The sequence below is a fragment of the Pezoporus flaviventris genome, unplaced genomic scaffold (genome assembly GCF_033815535.1).
Source record: "Pezoporus flaviventris isolate CSIRO_AGI_PZ_B2104156 unplaced genomic scaffold, CSIRO_AGI_Pfla_v1 ptg000035l, whole genome shotgun sequence".
NCBI classification, from domain to species: Eukaryota; Metazoa; Chordata; class Aves; order Psittaciformes; family Psittacidae; genus Pezoporus; species Pezoporus flaviventris.
In genome coordinates, this window is record NW_026892583.1 from 11,651,328 (window position 1) to 11,665,426 (window position 14,099).

A 14,099-nucleotide genomic window follows, 5' to 3' on the forward strand; every position below is an offset into this window, starting at 1 on the left:
TAAACAATTGCCGTTTCATTGATGCAAAGCAACTCAATTATGTAAAGACCAGTGATGTATCAGAATAAGGAAATAGTCATACTTTTTAATAGTCACAAGGTCTGATTTTGTTCTAATTACAGACAAATCTAGATACGTATAAATCTCTGCAATGTGGAACTTGACTTGGCACTTATGATTCGTGTGTGTGGAATGAATGCATGAAAAGGCCCTCATGGTTCCCTCGTGAGATAGATGCTCAGGGCTCTGCCCTCTCCCTAGCCAGAATTTCCCTGTGGCGTTGCTCTGGGGTGGGGCAGTGGGCTGTAGGTGTGACAGGAGAGTTTTCTGAGCATTATGGCATCCTTGCAGAGTGAGGCTTTGCTTTTCAGCAGCTCCGCTCGCTAACAAACCTCTAATCAGGTAGCACAGCCAGGGAGTGTTTCATCTCCGGTCCTGTTTCAGGCTCTTCGCTAACCTGTGGCTCTTGCTGCCTGCATGACCTTTTGGCTGGAGCAGCAGACAGACAGGCAGGCTCAGAGGGGTCACCATGAGCATGTTGAAGACTAAGCTGTAATCAGTATGAAGTCCCCAAGGCTTTCCATGCCTGGGGCCAGATCCTGTAGTCTGTGAGGCTGGGAGACCCTTTTTGGGAGCAGGTGGTGTACAGGGGTCTGTTTAACCCTGCATTTCTTCAGATTTCTGTTGATGGAGCTGGAAAGGAGTCCATGGGGAGCTTGGCTCCCTGTGATCCACAGCTGCAGCTCTAGGACCTGTGTGGATAGAAACTTTCTAGTGCAACGCAGTCAATCTGTACGGCCAAATCTGCAAAACCCAAAGATGGAATTGCCCACGTTGTCCACGAGCAATAACCAATTAAATATACTCCACATATTAAGGCAGCCCATTGCTGCTTCATGGAGTTCCCCTGGAGGAGATGCTGCCCTTCCTCAGGCCATCCCTTCTCAGGCATCATCCTCCACTGGAGTAAGGGTTGCAAACATCTAAACCTGTTTCCCCTGTTACTTAACCAATGCTTTTGTCCCACTGTCTTGGAACATGCAAAACAGATGTCTGCAGCCTCTCGTGTCTATGACTGTTGTGTCTTCCTCCCTCCACTGCATTTTCTTCAGACTGAACTAATCCAGTTTCTTCCCAGATGGAGTTCTATAAACTTTGGATTGTTCTTGCTTCTCTCTGATGTTTTTTTCTTTCCCAGGAAGTCCGTATTTTGTTGGAGCTGTGCTGCCCAAAACTGGACTTGAGAGCAGAGCAGAGACTTGCTTGCCGTACGGACAGCGTTCCTGTGGCTATATAGCTCATTGTCCTCAAATAGCATACCGCCACGGGCTGCATATGACCCATTGTATCCCCACAGCTTTCCTGCAAAAAAAAAGTACTGCCCGTTCCCTGCCCTCAGTTCGTGCCGTTCCTTGTTCCTACAGAAACGCACAACTGTGCATTTTTATTGGGTTGCATCTTATTTCATCCAGACCAGTTGCTCGGTTTGCCAAGTCCTTTCTCTGAATTGCAGCCACGTCTCCCTGTGTGCCTGCAGGCTCTTGTGGTTTGGTGTCACCCGTGTCTCTGGTCAGCTCCGTTCTTTAACACATCCAGGAGGACAGTGGGGAAACCAGACCCACAAGAGACCCCCATCCGATGTGGCTTAGCAGTTCATGTCCCATGATGTTACCTGTTTCTCTCTTTTCCATCTGTCTTCATGCCCTAATGTCACTTATTTTCTCTCATTTCCATTCATCGTCATGCTGAAGGAAAATTGCCATTTGATTTTTTCTTGGCCCCTGGTTTTTCCAGGGGAGACATGGGCACTTTGTTCCCTGTGGAGCCTGTCTCTCTGTCCGCTGCATAGCTCAGGGAGCACTAGGAGGAAGGTTTGGGTAAAGCTGAAGGTTTCTTCTGTGAGTATGTCTATGGCTTAACACAGTGTGCCCTAAGGGCAGTTCTGAAGATGTCCTGTGTATATATTGGCCTGTGTATGTGTATGTGGTGGTGTGAATTGTTTTCCTCCTAAATTTCTGTGCCAGCACCCAGATACACATGTGCCAACCAAACTCCAGTGTTTAATACTCCTAGAGAACAACGTATGTGAGCAGCATGGAAGTCCTCGCTTTGCTGCTCACATCAGACGCAGCATTTCTGACAGCCATGCCATGACTTTGCAATTAGCTCCCACTAATCAATGATTAAAGAGTAGCTCCACAGGCGAGCGGCTTGCTGTTCCATGGGGAACGTTAGGAAGTTTGACTTTCCGAGGACCATGAAATTGCCTTAGAAAACCTTGTACCTCCTGATTGCCTTTTCCCAGTGGGAAGGGGAAAAGCCCCACCACCATCCCTCTGTGTGCTGTGGTGGCTCCTTCTCCTCGGCCTGCTACTGGGATTGCCGTTCCCACTGGCAAGGGGGCTCTGGGATTTAGCTCCCCCAGATTAGGAGATTGTCCAGGGAGGCTGATGCAAGGGGAAAGCAGAGCTGCCTCTGCACTCTGACCCTCTGCAAAGGTTGGAGATGGGTTTTCTGCAGGGTTTGTAGCCATATGAAGTTGTATCTCTCTTCTGAAAGTGTCCCCATGGGCTTTGCCACTGGGGACAAGGGATCAGGAAGGCTTTTAATGTGTCATCATTAAAATGGTGTGGTTTTGTGTTAAAATGAAGTTGAGATTTGAGCCTGCCAGTCCTGCGCTGGAAACAGTGGGCTTTCTGCTAATAGCTTTTATGGCTTTTTAAACAGAAAACTGGTTTAAGAGGCTTCCAGTAGTAGGTTTTAGGACAGTTCCGTGTCAGGATGTTTGGAAAACAGCAGAAGTTCAGCCCATCCATGCTCAGTTACTGCTTTGACCCCATGGTGGTGTGGGGTTAATCTCCTGTACAGCATTTGAGGAATTTCGTTGAAACACAAATCCTATTGTATATCACAGTATGGCAAGTGTGAGCAAAACACAGCATTCTGGGGCTGTTTGCATCCTCTGCTTAGACGTGAGTGGGATCTGGGGTCAGCCCAGGCAGTGGGCAGCAGGAGACTTCTGGCAGATGTAAGAATTGACCTAAGGGACCAACCCAACAGTCTGTCTTGCCCTGTCCCCTCCAGCAACATGGTGTTGGTTCAGGAATAGGTCTGTGATGATCCTTGACTTGCATCTGGCACTTAGGAGCGTGACGCTTTCTGGACAGAGACCACCCATACCATGGGATGTCCCAGCAGTGTGACTTTCCTCCTCGCATCGTCTGATCCCTTTCCAAAGCAAGTCTTTCCTCACACATTGCAATCGGATCAGCCTAGAAAACCTTTGAGGTTGGCTATGTTAGTGAAGGTTATTGGACATGGCATGAAGGTTGTCCTCATGCTGGCCTCTGGGGTGGTGAACAGAGCACCAGCACCCATGCCAGGCCCAACCCAGCAGGGGAAGCTCACAATGGGTACAAATCACTCTGAAAACGGTACAAGCCCCATTCCATCTCCTCCCTCAATGGGCACATTGGGCAGAAGAACCCCATCGGGGCAGCGTTGCATCACTTCTTCCCCTGGGGCTCTCCTGCATTATCAGCCCCTGCCTTACATGGGGTCGTGTACTGGCTCAGCACATACCCCATGCATTGAATCAGGAACAGTCAAAGAGAGGGGAGGAGTTGCTGCTAACTGGTGTTTAGCCACGAAAGAGAGGTTTCTCAAGGCCTCACCTGCTCCCTCCATTCAAGGTGTGAGAGCTTGGGCTGAAACACTGTCTCGCTGGTGGGGAAGGAGACAAGGACTAATGATCAGAGGTTGCTGGGAACAGAGTGCATGAGCTCGGTAGTCTGAGGCCAGGCTATTGTTGGGCTGTAGATGCTAAATAAAGCAGTTTGTGCCAGTTTGGCACAGCATTTGAAGCCTGTAGGATGCATCATCACAGGCACAGTGTTGTGCTGCAGCACAGATATCTGCAGGGTCCCCCCACTTCGTGGAGTGTCAGCAGGAGCCCCCCAAACGTGTGAAACCCTGAGTAACTGCTGGGCAGGTGGTAGCAAAGGAGGCTCATGTCCTGTTGCATTCTCTGTGGAGGATGCCCCATCATGGGGTCTGGTGGGGTTTTGCATGTTGCAAAGGAAGGCTTCACCTCCTGGGTCCCTCGTTGTGAAACCACATTGATGTCAGAAGGGTAAAAGTATTTTTAGATAAATATATTTGGGTACCCATCCAGCCAGGTACGGAGGTGCTACTTTGCAGATAGCAAATGGGAAGGAAGAAGTCATTTCAGTCAGTGCATTTGAGGTCCCAGGTCACCTTTCTGAAACACAAGGGACCATCTTCAATGACACATGATTTTTCCATGCTCAAAAAAAACCCATCTCTTTATTTCTCTTTAAGCAGCCATTTAAATTTTCAGCACGTACCGTCTCCCCTCACACCATAAAGCAGTGTCTGCCATCTGCAAAACAGCCATTTGCTCATCCTAGGCTCCACCACACCGTTAACTTCGGCTGTTCCCATGTTCCTGGGAGAAGGGCAGCAAGGAGTGCAGTGGTGTGATGCCAGCTCCCTGTGGGCTAGTTCCTGGTGGCTCAGCTGCAGAAACTCAGCCTCTGAGAACGTGTTGTCATCTGGGGACTGGTTCTTTCTGCCATCAATACGCATAGCACTATGTCCTCATCCAGGGGCTGGTTCCTCCTACCACCCATATCCATAGCACTATGTCTTCCAAAAGGTCCCTGAAGTTCAGTAAGGTGTGTGAAGGAGCAGGGGGATGGCAGGTAGCACCTAATCAACTCTTCATGTTGGTGTTAATGCTATCGCGTGTGGTTAAGCAGTATCATGAACTCAAAGAGAGCTCTCATCTCCTTACCTTTGTGCTGCAGATGTCCCAGCCTGGCTGAAGAGCCTCCGGCTGCACAAGTACGCTGCCCTCTTCTCGCAGATGACGTACGAGGAGATGATGGCCCTCACCGAATGCCAGCTTGAGGCACAAGTACGTCCCACATCAGTCATAAAGCAATCCACGATGGTCCTGACGTGTGATATTGGTAGAGGAGATGCCTCCAAATGCCTCTTTTTGTGCCTTCACATGGAAGGCTTTTTGCCTGCAGATGGTTGTGAAGCAAACGGAGAAAAGAAAATTGGGTTCTGGGGAGTGAAAAAACCCATGCTGTACTTGAAAAAGACCTTGTCCCAGATTTCTGACTGGAATCCCAGCATGAAAGTTCCAGCACTGGGGGCTGCATTTGCATTTTTTTCCAGTTGGGATTAAATTAAGGAGTTTCAGGGGCACAGTCGACAGTACCCAATTCCTTTAAAGTCAGCTGGGCTTTGGTGGCTGACTGCCTTGTTAACCTTTGAAAATGCCACCGCTTTCAGGTTTGCCTCTCTGTTATGCTCAGGATGAAGGGGGCCGGTCAGCACCTTTGCTTTAACTGTGTGAGACGTACCGGGGAGGGACAGACTAGCTGGAAATCTCTTATCTTCAGCAAGTCTCTAAGTAATTTTCTGTGTCCCCTGCTAATCTCTGCACTCAGGAATTGGATTAATTTATAGCAGCCCTTTTTGTTTAGTGGAGGATGGATTTGGGATAACCTGTGCAAATGTTAACATCAGGTTTTGTTCTGTTTTTTTTTCAGAATGTTACCAAAGGCGCAAGACACAAAATAGTGATCAGCATCCAGAAGCTAAAAGAAAGACAAAACCTGCTCAAATCTTTAGAAAGGGTAAGTAATCACAACCACTTCTGTATTTCTTCTTTTTCAAGGGGGCAGGAGTTAATTCTGTTCTACATGTTGTTGGGATCTTTTGCAGAGAAGTCTGTTGTTGGCCTAGCTGCATCTGAGCGATGTCTCAAACACTCCTGTACCAGATGCAGGTTTTATTTGGGGCTGTATTTTGCAGAGTGGTCTTAATCCACCTCTGGCACTCACACAGCTGGGACAAATATACCCTACAGCACTGGTACAAGCCCTAATCAGCTCCAGGGTGCTTAGAAACACCTGAGCTTCAAGTGATGGAAGATATCATCCCAGCGACACTGATGGGAAGGTAATTGCTTATCTGCTGAACTGTGGTGCAGGACCAGCTGTAGCTGCATCAGCCATTGCCGTCCTGTCTGCTGTTGGAGAACCAGCTGGGCAGAGCCTTTAACCACTTGTTATCCCTCGGCCACTTGGTTCCCTCTCCCTTCTCAGTGCCACTGTCCCTCTTGTGAGACCTCCTCCATGCATGGGGCCAGCAAAAGGACCCCCACACCTGCTCCTGCCTCTCCATCCCCGAATAGAGACGGGATTGCCCAGTGTCTGTCAGGTTGAGGGCCACTGTGCTTTTCTGGAGCATCCTATGGACAGTCTGTCCCCAGATAAAAAGACAGATGCCCTCATCAGTGCCTGAACAACATGTTGAATTTCCAGCAAGAGCAAACAGGATCTTCTCTGTCACTTCAGCAAAATCTTAAACTCTGCAGAAATGGCTGTCAGAGAAGCAACAGCACCACAGCCTTGCTGGGTGTAGCTCACCCAAACTCTCACTATTTATTATCGCAATATTATATTATATTTAATTGCACCATCTTCAAACAGCAACTTGCAGAGCCTCCCACTCTAGGGGCTTTTAAATACTTACGTGGCATGTTGCTATTTATTGGTGTTTTTGTTAGCTCAGTGCTTCACCGTTTATTTATAATAAGGGATTGTACTCGGAGTATGGCAGGAGCTAATAAAGCAATGTTTACCTCCGTATATTAATAATAACTGTTAAATCCAAGAGACAGCCCACTGGATTGAGCTTGCTTCGGCAATGTGTTTTCCAGACAATTGCACAGCCTCTCTCCCTGCATCTCTGCCTGGGTTTTGAAATTGGTATTGATTGACTGGTGCGGTGTGGGAGCTGGAGCCCAGTTCAGGTGACACAACCAGCCCCGTACGCTGTAAAATATGGGAGATAAGTGGCAGGGACTGATTCTGAGCCCTTGTGGGGTGGTTTGGGCTATGGAGCTGTGACCATGTCCCACTTTGTTGAGGCTCAGAGCTGCCTGTGAGCTGCTTTACTAGGGAGGAGACATCTCTGGTTTTCCAGGCTTCCCATGCAATTTCTTTGTGCTAAACAAGAGCATGTGTGAGACTTGGCTTTTCTGGGCAGTGTCTCTCTGCTAAAGATTGCTGCTTTCTTGGGAAGAGCTGCTCCACCCCTCTCTGCCGGTTAGCAGAACAGGATTTTTTCCCCAAAAATAATGCCCAGCAGAACAACACCAGGTCTTTGAGAGAAGTGGAGCTGAGACACCTGAGAGCAAGCTGGGAGTGCAGCAGGGATGTAAGGGCTTCAGCTGGCTCACACACAGCCTGTGTGCCCATTTTATGTCTCTTCCCTGGGTGCAGCCCGGACTCACTCCAAAAAGCTGCCTTTTTCCAAGTTGCATCTCACTAGAAAGGCCATGCTGAGGCATGCAGCAAGCTGTTCTGGTCCAGGCTATGTTAAAAGCAAAATGCAGTTCTCTCGTATCAGTGGAATGAGGATCTGACCATAGAAAGGGAGATCTTTATCCGCACTGTAACCGAGAGTAAGGCTGGGATGTACCCAAATTCTCTCCCTTCTGGGTGGACCTCCCCCAGGATCTACAAGATGAATGTTTTCACTATAGGGATATAAGTTCATCTGCAGCATCATGGTCTCCCCTTCTATGTCTGACCTACCTACCCTGCACCCCCTGAAACCTTCCCTTTCTCCTCTGCATCCGCTTCCCCAGCCCATCCTAGTGTGGGCAGGGACGTCCCCACTTTGATGCTGCAGAATAGGCTTCTGCATCCCAGTGCGGTCCTGAGCTCTGTGATGGTCCCACGGCATAGTGATGCTCTGGCAAACTCTTTGGGGCAGAGCAGTTAGTGGGGAGCCAGGCTTGAAGGCAGTGCTGGAAACTGAAGACAAGCTGAATTGTCTTGATTGTGGGATTACTGGAGAGGGACCAAAATACTCACTGGTCTGGGCATTGAAATCTCACAGGCTCAGTTGCTCTCATCTTCCTGGTGGAAATTTGGAAATGCTTAAGCTGGATTGCCACTGGTTTTGAGTCCCAGTGGCTGATGTGGCTCATTTATCTCTGGGGATTCATGTCTGAACACATCCTTGGATAATCAGACACAGTGCCTGCACAGCTCCTCTGGTCTAACCAAGACTCAGTGAACGAAACATGGCTGTTGACCATGGCCTGCAGCAGGGTCCTGAAGCGGGAGCGAGGCCATGGGCCTTGCTGAGGTTCTCCTGGCGGGTACCAATAAGGGTTTGGTTGATAGCTGGTGTCCTGTTGTCTCTGTGGAGACAAACCCTCTCCTCTCCACTTGAATCTGCAGGACATCCTGGAAGGTGGCAACTTGCGTGTCCCACTGCAGGAACTACACCAAATGATCCTCACCCCCATCAAAGCTTACTCTTCCCAAAACTCGAGCACAGAGGAGCACAGCCGGGACGCGGACTCGCATCACCCCTCCTCCCTGATCGGCTCAGACAGCCAAGGCTCTGACTGTAAGGACTCTGCCGCAGGCGGGATGCAGCAGCACCATTTGCCGGGATGTGAGGGCGAGTCCGGAGGCGCCCCTTTGCCTGAAGGTGACCTTCCTGGACAGTTCACCAGAGTGATGGGGAAAGGTGAGTGCCTGTCACTGGTTATTGGTGTCCTTGCTAAGGAGAGCTGCTTCAGGGCAGGGTGTGTGCAGTGGTGGTGCTGGCAGCAGCATTTCCCCAAGCTGCAAGCCCTAGTCTTAGGGGTGATGATTTCCGGGGCCCCATCGTGCTGTGGTAAGGAGTATGAGTAGGGGGGGGAGGTAGGCAGTGATTTTGCAGAGGGGCAGTGATGAATCACGCTGTTTGCCCCAGGTCAGAGATGGATAGCATCCTCTCCCTGCCCCAGGTCAGGGGTGCATAGCATTCTCTCCCTTCCCATTCAGAGTCCTGGGGGGCAGCACGCCACTCCAAAGGTGTTTCCAGCAGCATCCCTCAAGACTTGCTCTGCTTGTGGGGTGGGTAGCAGTGGTGTATGGGCTGGCCGTGAGCCGTCTCGAGTGCAGATCAGTTGGGTCCAAGTCCCTTCTTCAGCCCAAATTTAGATGCAGGACACTCAAAATACTCGGGTGCTGTTCTGTGCCAGGTGCAGGGTGTGTGGCTTTGAATTAGGATTAACACACTGGGAGGTGCACCAGAGGGATGTGAGGATAGGGACTGACCTCCTGTGCCATGCAAAGGGCTCTTTGAGCAAATTTGTGTGAGCTTGGATGTGTCTTAACCGCCATCAGTGGCACTTGAGGTGTTTGAAGACAGGAGGGGAGTCTCACCCACAAGCTCACACAGGAGACCAGGAGCAGAAACAAACTTGTTGGGTTGCCACAAAGGAATATCAGCCCTGTTTCACACCTTTTGTAAAAAAACAGATGAGGTGTTGTTTGTATAAAAACCTGGTGCAGAATTTCTCACCAGCTGATTGACTGCATGCAGACAAACGTGGGCTTCTGGCCCCATTTTAAACCTGCTGCTGAATTCAGCCCATAATACAATGCCTCTGTCATGCACAAAGCTGTATGTGTGGCACAGGCTGTGCCAGGCCAAGGTACCCTCCTGGACCCCAAGGCATCCGTGCCTTGGGGTTATGACAGGAGAGACTCCATGTCTCTCTGTGAACTCATTTCCACTTGCATTTATGGCATTAATTCCAAAAGAGACTAAAATCCATTGGGAAAGGTGGGAATCTGTTTGCAATGGGGCAGATTTTAGGCAAAGGAGCAAGAGCTCTCCCAGCACCGGCTCTTGTGTAGGAATAGGGAATAATCCTGTGCCTCTGATTTGCTCAGGTCTAATTTTGGTGACTCCAGTGGTGTTACTCTGGATTTACACCATCGTAACAGAGAACAAAATCTGCCCCTAAATATAGGACAGCACGGCAGGAATTGGGGAAGGACATTTTTTCTTGCTGATGAGAAGACCTCTCTGTGGGACAAGGGACAAGGGAAATGGGACATCCAAGGCATTTGTTGCGCCCACCCATGAACCCCAGCTTGATGTCCCCATACCCATTTTTCTTCTCTCTTTTTCTTCCAGTATGCACACAACTTCTAGTTTCTCGACCCGATGAAGAGAATATAAGTTCCTATTTACAGCTCATAGACAAATGTCTAATCCATGAGGTGAGTCGTGACGGATCATCTAAAAGTGTTGTTCTCATCACTTAGAAACTGTTTCCAAAGTGTCTGTTTATGTAAACCTCTTGGTTTCTAACACAAATATTTTTGGGGGTATTAATAGTCATTCTGTCAGAACAGGGCTAGAGCGGGCGGTAGCTCCAGCATGGTGCATGGAAATGTTGCTCCCCTCTCCACACTCGCTTAATTGCCAAGACTTGGAGCTGGGAAATTCATCTGGCTTGTGACAGTCTGGTCAGCAGCTGGATGAAAGAACAAATCTCACAACAAGCATGCAGGCGGTTTCTGTCAGAGTCCCAGCGATCCCTTGGCGTTGCTGCCTCCTGTTTTGCAGCACGTGGTCTTGGGATTTTGCAACAGGGGCATCTGTTCCTGCTTCTGGCAGGTCTGCCTTTGCTGGTTGATGGCTTGGGATGTGCCTGGTGGCAGGGAGGATGGCTGGTGTCCCCGCTGTCCTGCAGCTTTTTGTACCCATGCCGGCTACACCTGGAAGAACAAGCTGCTTCTCATTGCCTGCCCATATGGCAGAGGTCGGGGGAAATTGCACACCCTCTGACAGGAACTGCAGGCTTTAAACGTTTCTCAGTTACTTGTTTATAAAATTGTATGCTGACAAACAACAGAAGAACCTCCTCTGGAGAGAGCTGGTGGCTGCAAACCCCAAAACATGCGGTGCTGCGCATGGAAGAGGAGAGAGGCAGCTTGCAGCCCCTTTCCTTGTAGCCGAAGCTGGTGCCCAGGCTGTGTTTATTTGATCTATGCATCCCTGCAGGGCCGAGCACAGGGCATCTTGAATTGGGGTGAAATAGCAGGGTACTGGGCAAAACACAAGCAGTTCATCATATTTTTTGGAGTGTGCTCTCAGATGTCCCTGTTGATCCTAGTGGAGGTTCCAGTGCATTTTGCTGGCAGTGCCTGCGGTGTCAGTGACTCCCTATGCAGTGTGGGATGGTGGTGCCCACTCTTGGGATTTGCTGCAGAACAGGTTTAGAGCTGTGGGTATGGTCCTCTTGGTGCTTTACAGAGACACAGGCAGTGGAGAATAGCTGTAGGAGCTGGTGGAGAGAACATGTTCTCCTACTTGCTCCCTGACATCAGAGCCTGGAAGTGGTGCCTGGACTCTCTGGACATTGCTGGGGGAGCAGAGGTGCCACGGAAGGGGCAAGAATGGTGGGAGCAGAGACCTGGGGCTGGAGAGCAGAGCCAGGAAGATGTGGCGCTCCAGAAGAACTCGTTTTCCAGGAGTGCCTGGGACAGACGTGGTGATGCAGCGTCACCCCATCAGTGCCAGCCTGTATCCCGGGACCACCATCTGCGTTGGCTCCAGCATAATCAGTGCCAGGAGAGAGCATCTCCTCCAAAGGGCAGTTTGAGCAATGAAGCAAGGCACTAATTAGCCTCCACATTGTCCTCCAGAGACCTGCACTCCTCTCCACCACTGGCACGGAGATGCTGGGTGTCTAAAGTTAGCTGTGGTGGGCATGTGGATCGCCCTGTAACCCACGCCGGCTGCCTGGAGGTCTGGGGTGTTTCAGGAGGAAGTCTCCTCCTGTGTGGGTGACCTCTGGGTGGGTGGTGGGGCTTACCCTGGGTGACCTCCTGCAGAGGCTGTGGGCACCAGGAACAGAGCTGAGCCCCAAGAAGGAGGTTAGAATGCAAGATGCTATGGAGCAGCTCTGCTTTCCAGATCCTAGTTGGGATTTGGAGATCCTGGCTGTGTTACAGCCACAGCCAGGTGACAAATGGCACCACCCGGCGGGGACCATCAAACCCTGTGGGAGCTGTGCTCACACCCCAGCACCAAGCATGGAGCCAGGTGCCCATGCTGCAGCATGAATAGTGAGTCTGGGGCTAGGATGGACAGCATGAAAGCTTTGGGGGCAGAGCTGGGCGGAGGGGATGCTGCTGGAGCATTTTTTCCTCCTGAGGTAAATAAATCCAAGAGAGAGACCAGGGTTTCCCTCTTGACTTGCTTCTGGGTCTCGACTCACACCACTGCCTGCTCCAGCTGTGTTTCTTTACCTGCACACCCACATATGCATCTCTGCTCGCTTTATCCAGAAAAATATTCATACATTTCCCTTTTTTCTCTTTTTTTTTCCTTTGGGCAGGCGTTTACAGAGATCCAGAAGAAGCGGTTGCTGTCATGGAAACAGCAGGTGCAGAAACTCTTTCGGTCGTTCCCTCGGAAATCCCTCCTGGAGCTGTCAGGCTATCGGCAGCAGAGGAGGTATGCAGGATTTCAGGAAGGGAGGGATGGATGGATGCAGTGGCAAGAGCATCTCCAGTGGGACCAATATCTCCCAGCAGGGAGGGACTGATCCTTCTGGGTTCAGAGCCATATTCTGTGTGGGAGGAAGGCTGGAAAAGCTTCAATCCCAGGTGTTGGCTGGGAAAGGAAAGCAGCAGTAAGTTTGCTTGTGTGTGTGGACATCGCCTACCCTACTGATTCCCACTGTGTCTCCCTGGCTCCGAATCCAGTGCTTCCCAGCTGAGCAGTGTCTCCCCAGGATTGGGTGGCCGGCTCTGCCCCTGCCTGCTGCCCTTTGTTCATTACATCAGTGCTGGAGTTTCACCAAAAAGACATCAACTGGCAAAAAAAAAGGCTTGAAGCCTACAGAGGGTGCAGAGCCAGGAGGGCTGTGTTGTGAACGCTATGTTTGCTCACTTCCAAGGTGATGCTGGGTTTCGGGTGATCCTAGAAAGCATTGGGGTTATGACAAGAAGAGATATTTTTAGATCAGTTTTAACAATATCATCAGCCTTTTCTCTCATTCTGCTAAGTCTGTTTTATTACAGTCTTGTGCAAGTTCTTTTTATTAAAGAGAAACTGTTTTGGAGAAAGCTGGGAGCATTGGGACAGCCGGGATTCAGAAGGAATTGGCACAGAACTGGGGTGTTCCCTAATGCCATGAAACAGAGTATTTTGGAATGGAGCAATACAGGCAGTTTCAGTGTTCATGGCAGGATTGGAAGCAGAATAGACAAGAGCAGAGATTTTTGATGACCCATTTGCTATGGGATTTCACCAGTGCAGCAGTTTAGCTGCACATCCAGGCTGATTGCAAGAACAAGGTAGAGCCGATTGCTTGAAATGATCCCGGTACCTTTCCTGGGGCTGTCCAGGATGCTCTCCAGTTTCCTTGCTGCTTTTGAGTGTTTGCTTTTTGCATTTCTTCTGCTCCTGAGAAGCTGCAGGCAAGAAAGGAGCATGTGGCCAGTCCTGCTTTTCTCATGGGGATTTAATGGCAAGAGTGTTTTTTGGATGAGGTTTAAAGAAACCCTGTCATACTCCTGCCTTGTAAATTTATCCAGCTTTGGGATCCCAGCAGGCTCATGTCATCTGAAGCATGTTTGCAGCCACCCACACAAGCAGGAGAGATGAGGGCTGGGAGGAAGGTGAGCTGAAACATCTGCAAGGGAGATCAAGTGCTGGAGAAAGGCAGGGGGGAGCAGGGAGCATCAAAGCAGCTGCAGTGTGGGTTTGCAGAGTGCTCCTACCCTTGGCTGTACTTTAACCTCATAATGGTTTTGGAATCCTGCTGCCCAGCTAACCGGCAGGGACACCAGGCTGGAGGAGACCCAGCTCCAGTGCTGTGTATTTCCAAGGGTTACCTTGTTATTTCTGTGTCATTAATCTGGCTTTAAATGCAAGAAACCCTCATGAAGAGGGATTCTGGTGTGTGTGGCCCTCCAGTCCAAGGTGTAAAGATGGTTTCATGTCCTGAGATCAGTGTCTTGTGTCTGAATTGTTTTGCTCTGATTGCAGGGAGCTGAATGAGGGCTTGCAGTGTCTTACCTGTGCAGGAATGTGCCTTTCGCTCAGACCCTCCCTAGGAAATCCTGGACTTGTTAGGTGGCTCTAACAAAATTTGACAGTGAAGTTTCAGAGACGGCCATGTTTGTAAAAGTGAACCTCTTGGAAAGGGATAAGGTCCCACCCTTCAAGTGTTCCCAGTGAAAAAA

At 50.0% G+C, this 14,099-nt stretch overlaps 1 protein-coding gene across 4 annotated transcripts in view; it reads left to right on the forward strand.

The window, feature by feature from the left end:
• SAMD4A (sterile alpha motif domain containing 4A) overlaps positions 1-14,099 on the forward strand; it is a 101,339-nt gene that overhangs the window by 78,822 nt on the left and 8,418 nt on the right. For all 4 annotated transcript variants that reach the window (XM_061462604.1, XM_061462603.1, XM_061462601.1 and 1 more), the window contains 5 exons: positions 4,830-4,939; positions 5,586-5,672; positions 8,295-8,589; positions 10,033-10,118; positions 12,245-12,363. In XM_061462604.1, the coding sequence (XP_061318588.1) occupies positions 4,830-4,939; positions 5,586-5,672; positions 8,295-8,589; positions 10,033-10,118; positions 12,245-12,363 (697 nt within the window). The remainder of the gene's footprint in view (positions 1-4,829; positions 4,940-5,585; positions 5,673-8,294; positions 8,590-10,032; positions 10,119-12,244; positions 12,364-14,099) is intronic.